Here is a 10,009-nt window from a genome sequence, read left to right as displayed (position 1 = left end):
GAGTCCTCAGTGTCATGGACTGTCCTCCACAGTCACCTGACCTCAAGAGAAAGCCAAGCACGCTGTGACATCACAAGAAGCTTTGTGGAAAACTGTCAAATCATGCTGGGATAAGGTGAGTCAGCAGGTTTTACACTAACTTGTGGAGTCCATGCCTGCTCGAGTGCATGCTGTCATTAAAGCTAAAGGGACGAGACGTACAAAATACAAGATATTCTGAAAATTCATGACTTTTTTTTCAGAGATTCAACTTTTCACTTACATAGTTAAACTGATATCATCATTATCATAATGATCAAAATAGTTTTACATTCGAAACAAATGCAGGGCCTGCCAAAACAAATACATTACTTTTCATAGCAACAAATAACTCAATATTGACTGTTGGAGCTCAAAGGCTGGTTTAAGTGGACAAGTGACGTCACATGATGGAAGTGATGTGGACAGCTCAAAGAAGTTACCCCCACAAACTTAGGTTTCACTTTTGCGACTTCCAGCAAGACGGCAGACTGAGCGGTTGTCTGTACTCAAAGCACGTGTGGAAAGTTCCTCAAAGTGAGTCTTTTTGGTCACTTTACCCCCACTAAATAATTCAAATTGACTGTCCGACCATGTCAAAGGGACAAAAGAAGCAAGAAACAGGCCAGAAAACACAGAAAGACGACGTAAAGAGCCTCCAAACTACAAAGTCGGAGATTGACCACAATCATGCCATGGACATGGCCAGCGGCGGAGAGAAATGAAACCTTGATGAGATAAGTGACTCACCACCACTAGCCCCATCTAAAGGAGCTCATACTAGAAAAATGGCTGAACAAAATCCAGCTGTTGCTGATGTGTTAGCGGCAATTCAAGCACTTCACTCCAGATTTGACAACCAAGAGCAAAAGATGGCAGAGTTTGACACGAAGATGTCTCAAAACACAGTGATGATTGCTAATCTCACTAAGTCAATCGAGTTCAACGCTGCAGGGGTGAAGGAATGTAAGAAGATTTCTGTTTTGGAAACCCAGGTATCCATCCTACGCAAAGAAATAAACAAGCTCACAGAGAGGTCAAGAGAACAGGACCAATACAAATGATGTTGGAATTTGAGGATAAAGGGGATGAAGGAGAAGATGGATGAAAACATCAGGCAGGATGTGATATGGCTGCTTAGGGAAATCCAGAATGGTCCAAAAAAATGGATAATATAGTATGTGGACACTGTGCATCGCCTGGGGAGGGTGGAGGACAACAGAACACGGCAGGTGATTGTACAGTTTACCAAACTTCAGCGTAGAGATGGCATATGGAGGATGATCAAGAAGTCGCAGGTCTGCGAGACAGCAGTGTTGGGACCCACAGATGAAGTCATTCATTGTGGATTTCAAAATGGACTCTGAACTGAACTCAGTGTCCCAGAATTCCCCATTGTTCACACCTAGGTGCAAAATTCAGCTTTGAGCTACTATTGGTCAGGGTGACAGACCCCCCTCTGATCAGATAGTCAAAACTCCAGCGCCTTCCACTTCACTCCTTCGACTTCTTATCCTCAAGGGCTCCTCTCCATCTCCCCCCCACGGGGCTGCCTGCCCTCAAGATCTCTTCTTCTGGGCCTAACAGCTGCGGAGAGCTGCAAGCTCCATTTGCAGCAGGCCCAAAGAACTTCTCCTCACTGCAGCGACATGAGATCCTGCCAGTATTCCTGATCAGTTAGCACCAGCAGCTGCGACACAAAGCTTGCCAGCTAACTTCACAATCTGAGGAACACCAAGCAAGTTAGCACCGAGCTGCTATCCTTGCAGAGGAAAGGAGCGAACCGTTTCCTCCTCTGCCGACTTTCATCAGTTCTTGCACAGCAAGAACAGCATTCAACATTGGAATCCCAACGTTCTCCTGCAACCACCAGCACCTTTTCTTCAAAGACTGGTAACGTTGAACTGGGCTTAGATAGCATAGCATAGCACAGCTAAGCACAGGACTTTAAACTCTGGTTGATGTAATGCATATGTGTTCAATTTATGTGTGTCCACTGAGATCACAATAAAAGTGTTATTGTGATCTCAGGTCAGATTATTGGTAGTTTGCTTTCCTAGATGGCTAATTCGACGTTAGTCAATGATGCTTCACACAGACTCAGGGTCTTTGCATGCAACTAACCATCTTCTATAACCTGGCATCACGTCACACACATACACATACACACACACACACACACACACACACACACACACACACACACATTCCTTGAGCCTGGAGCATATCACACCCACATGTGATATCAGTGACCACCATTGTTTCTTTGTTCTACCAGACACACACACACACACACACACACACACACACACCTGTATATAGTGCATGTTAGTTAGTTTTCATCTTTGTGTAAATAAAAGACTTTGAACCTTCAAGCTGCCTATTTAATATTGTACAAGTGTGAATGTTGCCAACCTCTACTCTGTCAAGAACTCCAAAATCCTTCAACCATTACTAGCTGTTATGGTAATATTGGTTGTAGTTATTAAATTAATTATTAATCAGAGTTACAAACAGTTTAGTACCTTTTCTGAGACTGATTTGGTCAATTGGCTATCTTTTCCCTTCTTCAAGGGTGGTGCCCCGAGGTGATCTAATGTAAACTGGATCTTAATATTAATCATAATTAATAATTATCCCTGATAATCATTAATTATTATTGATAGCCAAATTTAACCCAAAACTCCCTATTACTGTTGCATGAAGCACTACATTATGGTGCCGCGTGTGATGTGAGCACAACAGCAGGAATCTGTTTCACCGAGGATTTGACCAAGGAAGACAAGCTGGAAAGAGAGAAACTTTGGCTGCAGAATCTGTAAGTATGAAAAGGCATATTACTGCGGTCCTTTTGGCTTCATAAATGGACGCAGCATTCATGCCAAAGAGTGAGAATTAATTCGTCATAGACATGGAAAGACTTCTGAAAATACAACTTTAACACCTTAAAGTTGTAATATGCCTTCTCCCAATAAAAAGTGAAGTCAAATATTTAGATATTATAATCACAAAAGACAAAAAGGTTAGAGAAACATCCAATATAGAAAGTAAGATACAGAACAATAGATATATTCTTAACAGTTGGCTTCAAAGAGACTTTATTATTATTATTATTATTATTATTATTATTACTATTCTACTTACTAAAATGGAAAGTTTATCTAGACTCATTAATCCAGCCTACTCATTGGATATACCTGAAAAATTAATCGAGAAAATTAATCAAGATAACTTCAACTTTATATGGAATAAGTATCATTATATAAGGAAAAGTGATACAGTGAAATCTGTAGGGCGTGTAAACGTTATTGACTTTGACCCTATGAACGGTACCATCAACTTAAAATGGTTACAAAATGTTATTAGAAAAGGTGAAAGCTTTTGGTTTGATTTTCCATCCAAAATATTCAGGAATTTTGGTAGTATAGATTTCTTACTAAGATGTGACTTCGCTTTTTCTAAACACCCTGTCAGCCAGCTTTTCATCAACAAGTTCTCCATTACTGGAAACTCATATACAAGCATAACTTTACACCAACAGGGTCCCAATATGGAATAACAGAAGCATCTTAATTCAGAAAAAATATTTATTTTACAAGGAATGGATAGAGAAAGGTATCTAGTCAATTCTACATTTATAAGATAATTGTGACATTTTTTTTAACATATGATGCTTTCATTGGGAAATACAATCTGGTGTGTACCAACAGACAATATAATGCAGTAATTAAGACAATCCCACAAGCAATGGTTCTTTTTACCAAAGGCATACTAACCTATTCTGTGGTAATTCATGTCATAGATGGATCTAGCTTTTTAGATAGAAAATGTAATAGTAAGTTATTAAGAACGATCCTACGAAAACAACATATTTTCCAAGAATTCACCAACAATGCTATGATAAAAATAAGAACTAGCTACCTCTCTTATTCAGTTCCACCTAAGGTAAAAGAAATCCGTTTTAAAGTGATGACTGAGATCTACCCATGTAATGATTTCTTACATCCAAGATTTCATTTAGATTTGAATGTCTGTACTTCAGACATCGAAACCACAGAACATCTCTTCTTCTCTTGCAGTTTAACTAGGACCTTTTGGTATGCCTTTCAGTATTGGATATCCACTTAAAAGACGTAAGATATTGGCATATTTGAAAACCAATCAGGCAGATATAATTTTCATGCAGGAAACTCACCTTAATGAGGGAGAGGAGGTCAGATTTAAAACAGGATGGATATTTTTCACAGTGCACTGTCGGGTGCATGGTGTAATGATTCTGGTTAAAAGGAATATACAGTTTGTGTTATTGAAAGAGGTTATAGATGCAGAAGGGCGGATGGTATGTGTACAAGCATCAATAGAGGGAGTGAAGGTTATATTATGTAACATCTATGCGCCCAACAAAGGGGATCCACATTTTTTTCATGGTATAAATAAGGTCTTGGGAGACATGGATGGGCATATAATATTAGCAGGAGATTTTAATGAAGTGATGGACCCCATCCTGGATAAAAGCAGGTCTAAGGGTCCACTGAGGACCAAAGATAGAGAGGCAATTCATATGAGAAAAGAAGATATGGGACTAACAGATATGTGGAGGCTTTCTAACCCCCATGGCAGGGAATATACCTTTTTTCTCACTGTCACAAATCTCATTCCAGAATTGACTTGTTCTTAATTGCAAATTCCCTGATAAATAGTGTAGTTAGTTGTTACATAAGAACTATTGCCATAACTGATCATGCAGCAGTGGAGTTATGTTTAAAGGTGGAGTTGGAAACAGGTGGGAGGCCTAGATGGAGAATAAACACTTCATTACTACAGGACAAACCTTTCAAGACATTGTTGGGAGAGGGTTTAAAATCTTTTTTTGAAATAAATATTGGAAGCACAGAGGAAATTAAAACTGTTTGGGAAGTGTCTAAAGCCTATATAAGGGGGAAGTTGATACCATATGCTTCTCAAAAGAAAAGAGACAGCCTTAACAAAATCAAAGATTTGGAGAAGGAAATTAAATTAAAGGAAAATCAATTATCTGAGCATTATTCAGAGTCACAATATCAGGAACTTTGTAAGCTGAAATTCCAGCTGCACAAAAATTATAATAAAAAAGTAGCATATGCTCTGTTTAGATTAAAAACTAACTTTTATGAGGGTGGGGAGAAAACTGGGAAAATATTAGCCAGACAAGTGAAACAGAAGGACTTTTCGAATACCATCCCAGCCATTAAACAGGGGGATACCCTAGTTACCTCAGTTACAGATATAAATAAGGTATTTCAACAATTCTATGAGAAACTGTATACATCGACAGCGTTTAGCAGTATCGATCAAAAGGAGCAAGAAATGTTCTTCTCTAACATTGACATGCCTAAATTACTCTTTGACAATGCAGAGAAACTAGAGTCTCTGATAACTGAGTGTGAAATAAGGAAGGCAGTCTCATTAATGAAAACCGGGAAATCACCGGGTTATAACGGTTTCCCTGCGGAATATTATAAAGAGTTTATAGATATTCTTGCTCCAGTTCTGCAGAAGGTTTATCAGGAGGCTTTTGAGAAGGGACAGGTGCCACCTACTTTTAACGAAGCCTTAATATCTTTAATTCCTAAGAAGGATAGGGATATAACAGATCCATCTAATTTTAGACCTATCAGCCTGCTCAATCTGGATTGTAAAATATTAACAAAGGTGCTGGCCCTACGCTTACAACAAGTCCTGCCCAACATTATACATCCTAACCAGGCGTGTTTTATGAAAAATAGATCCTCTACAGATAGTATGAGAAAATTGTTACATTTAATGTGGTTGAGCCAGTCAAAAGATGCACCGATAGCTGCAATTTCCTTAGATGCTGAAAAGGCCTTTGATAGGGTGGAGTGGGGATTCCTCTTCTCCACCCCGACACATCTTGGGTTTGGTCCATGCTTCTCCAGGTGGGTTAAGATATTATATAAGGAGCCAAAGGCTGCAGTGATAACTAATGTGATAATATCACCATTTTTTAGTCTCTCTAGAGGGACCCGTCAGGGCTGTCCTCTTAGTCCGTTACTGTTCATACTTTTTTTGGAATCGTTAGCGGTCAGTATTAGGATGAATAATAACATTAAGGGAGTTGAGGTCAGAGGACAGGGACACAAACTATTGCTTTATGCAGATGATATTTTGGCCATGGTGACTGACCCACTTACCTCATTACCACATCTGATGGACACCATTTTTCAGGCTACACAATTCATTGGAATAAGTCTGAGGCTATGCCTCTATCCACATCATGCTATTCACACATGGTGGAAAAATTTTAATTTAAATGGTCCCTAAAGGTATGAATTATTTAGGAATTAGACTCAGCCAAGATCTGGATGAACTGCCCCTACTGAATTTTAACCCAGTGTTTGAAACTAATGTAGAGAAGTGGGAAAAGATCAGACTTACACTGTGGGGAAAGGTTAATGTTATAAAAATGAGTGTTGCCCCTCAATTTAATTATGTGGTTATGATGCTGCCAATCACTATACTGCCTGACATTTTTAAGAGGTATGACAATATAGTTAAACATTTTCTTTGGGAAGGGAAGAAAGCAAGAATTAAATTGAGTAAATTATGTGCCCCTAAGGAGAAGGGGGGATGGGGTTACCAGATCCAAGATTGTACTATTTAGCATTTGAAATGTCCAAATTAGCCAAATATCGTGAAGAGACGGGAGACACAGTAGACTGGATGGACAATCTGCCATCTGTATTGGAAAAACACCTGTCTGTTGGAATCAGTGGCATTCATGTGGCATATGCATTGTAGGAGACTTGTATAAAGATGATATGTTCATGTCCTATGCTGACCTTACTCACAAATTCACTCTTGAAGGCAAACAACATTTTTGGAAATACCTACAAATGAGAAATTGTGTAGCCTCTAAATTTAAAGTAATCATAGAGAATCAAATTCTGGATTATCTTAAAAGGCCATAGGAATGCCATACAGCTTCACTATTTTATAAATTAAGTAACTATTGGGTAAGTGGTGAATCATCTAATGTGAAGCTGTTGTGGCAGAGGGATTTGAGAATAGGTTTTACACAAGAGAAATGGTTGGAGATTAGTGGCAGTGTGGAAAATATGTGAGAGAGGCAAGAGGAAAGTTCACACAGTATAAGATTATACGTCGATATTACCACACTATCAGGGGACAAATCCCAAACTAACATTTCAAAAGGTACCTTTTCTGTTATTATGGTCGGTCTGATCACTGCATCGAGAATCATTTTGAGACATTGGAAAACAACGTCCAAATATGAAAGAGTGGGCGGACGCAATGGTCGAGACTGCATCTTGTGAGTCCATGCTCAACAGATTAACAGGTAAACTGGAGGATGGGACCACCTCCTGGGACTGCTTTGGACACACATAAAAACTGAGGGAGACCCTGGTTTGAACTCAGGAGGGACTGAGATCCCTCAGTGACTGAAACATTTTTTTGTATTATTTTATTTTTCATGCCATGCACTGTAAACTGGATTTTGACTTACATGTAGACAGCCTGTCTGTATTTTTATTTTTATTTGGGTGTTTTGTCACTTGTTTTTCATATGCCATGTCTTGTGATGTCTGTGCCATGATTGGAGGTGGTTGGGGGGTTTGTGGATGCCATGTACCATCGATCTCTTGTTCATTTTGTTTTCCCTCTCCCATCTGTGTTGCTTTTCTAAATGAGATAACACTATATAAAAGATCAATTAAAATAAATGAAATGAAATGAAAAAAGCCCAACATCTGTATAAATATATACATGCCCTAATTCCTGATTGTTTTTATTATTTTATTTCTGTTGCTCATTTTTTATTATTTACTTATCTCATAATTTAAGGTTGTAAACATTTGTATTTGTCTGTTTGTTACTCACGCACAGTTAAACTTATGTGAATATCTATGAACCCGTTCATGATGTGCCTTCTTGACTGTCTGACGTCAATGTTCAATAAAGTTTAAAAAGAAAAAAAAGAAAAGAAAAAAAGGTTTCACTTTTGCAGCCATGCTAGTGTGTTCTGTGTTAGCCAAACAAAATAATAATGGGACACACCAGCTGAATTTAGCCAGTTGGCAATATAGCCATTGTACCGCGTTTGTCTGAGTGCCAGAGCAGCTGGAAGATGAGCATTTGTAACATGTTAACGCAGCTAGCAACCAGCTAACGTTAGCAAACACGAAGCTACCCTGTGGTCGCGCAGCAAGGTGAGTAGCGTTAATCTTCCTGCTACGGTAGCATTGACTCCTCACTAAATTGACCTCTTGCTGACCGGTTTAGATATAAGAGCGTTTCTGTGCTGCTGTAAAATGACACCTAGCTACACATGACTGTAAGTGTTAGCAAAGTAGAGAACAAGCTACCACGAAGGCACGCTTCCCCTTTCCAAATTAAAACTTGACTATTGCTAACTAGCTGTTGACTGTACTTCACTGTCAGGTACCATTCCGTTTAAAGACCTCTTGACAAAATACGGTTAGCCTTTTATTTCAGTTATTATATTTGTGTGATTTCCAGGTTAATGACCCAAACTTCTGCCTCAACCAAAGCAGGAGGAGCTTGGTGAAAGAGGATGGATGGAGTCAGCTGGAGCGCCACCAGGGCCCAGGAGTCGTTCAACCGCCCCACAACCGCCGCAGACACTCTTTCCAAGCTCGCCAGCTTCATTGCACGGTCTGAGACAAAACCACACACAGGAAACCAGAGGCAGCAACCATCCCACCTAGCCACATATGTTTGTCAAGAATGTGGTAAGGGCTTCCCTTATGCCACAGACCTGTTGCACCACCAGGAACAAAAACACACGCTACCTAAGCCTCATCGGTGTCCCTCTTGTGGGCAGGAGTTCTCCCTGAGGTCGTCCTTACAGTTACACAAGTGTCCTGCGTGTACAACTCACACCCCAGATCCTAGCAGGCTACAGGACAAGTCACCTCACCGCCAGCCTCACCTCCTGGACAGTAGCCCTTATGCATGTGCCCCATGTGGAAGAGGCTTCAGCCAGAAGCAGGCTTTGCTGCACCATCAGCAGGCTGGCTGTAGTGAACCACCATCCCCATCAGATATAGTTGATGCTAGTAGCCTTCCAGATGATTCTCCACCAGTATCTGAGGGAGACTCCACCCGCTCAGATTCTTCAGATACACCAGGGTCGGGCAGCAGAACTGTCAAAATGTGCCAATTCTGTTCAAGAATCTTCCGCACAGAGGCTGGACTGCAACGCCATAAACAGACCAACCACGCAGAAGAATGGGTGATGACTTCACTGGGACAAAAGACCAAAGCAGAAGGGGCTGGTGGAGTAGTGACAAAAGGAGAGAATAGAAAGGTGTGTGTAGATCCAATTAATGGGCCAAAGTCTAAAAACAAACTTCTGAGCTGTCGCTCTTGCGACATGGTTTTCAGGAGCACCTCTAAGCTGTACCTGCACAGAAAAGAGAAGCACAGCAGGGAGAAAAATATTATGAGAGAACCAAGGCCAGTCATGAGCAAGCGCAGGAGAGGAGGCACATATCCATGTCAGGTCTGTGGAAAAGTCTTCGTCCATCATTTGTCACTTAGAGCACATTACAAACAGCACACAGCCTCAAGCTTCACCATGATCAAAAATACAAGCCAGTCTGTAGGATGTACCACCAAAGACTACAAGTTATCAGAAAATAGACCAAACAAAATAAAAATCAGCCTAGCAGATAACAAGACTGTGAGGGCTGGTCCAGGGAGGCCCGGGAAAGTGGCCATGGTTACTGATCCAGAGAGATGCAGAGAATTGCCAGAAGTGGAGGAGGCAATGGTGGTGGTAGACGAGGAGGAGGAGGAGGAGGAGGAAGAAGAAGAGGAGGTTGAGAGAGAGTTCCCATGCCCCTCCTGTGCAGAGGTTTTCTCTCTGCAGTCACAGCTAAGGGAGCATGTGGAGCTCCACCAGTCCGCTGTGAAGAGGAGGCAGTGCAGTGTGTGCACAAAGGAAATG

The 10,009-nt window shown here is 40.6% G+C and overlaps 1 protein-coding gene across 3 annotated transcripts in view; it reads left to right on the top strand.

Annotated features, from left to right (window-relative positions):
* The first annotated feature begins 8,049 nt into the window (after positions 1-8,049).
* The window catches only part of LOC141000375 (uncharacterized), a 4,388-nt gene continuing 2,428 nt past the window's right edge, over positions 8,050-10,009 (top strand). The window contains exons 1-2 of one of the 3 annotated variants that reach the window (XM_073471084.1): positions 8,050-8,246; positions 8,589-10,009. The exon at positions 8,589-10,009 is cut by the window's right edge and continues 2,428 nt beyond it. In XM_073471084.1, the coding sequence (XP_073327185.1) occupies positions 8,612-10,009 (1,398 nt within the window). In that variant the 5' untranslated portion in view covers positions 8,050-8,246; positions 8,589-8,611. Of the gene's footprint in view, positions 8,247-8,556 lie in introns of all 3 variants that reach the window. The other 2 variants (XM_073471085.1, XM_073471083.1) reach the window with 2 other exon arrangements.

Source organism: Pagrus major, chromosome 7 (genome assembly GCF_040436345.1).
Source record: "Pagrus major chromosome 7, Pma_NU_1.0".
Taxonomy (NCBI): Eukaryota; Metazoa; Chordata; class Actinopteri; order Spariformes; family Sparidae; genus Pagrus; species Pagrus major.
Note: the sequence above shows the minus strand (reverse complement) of the source record. Positions and strands in the feature narration are given on the sequence as shown.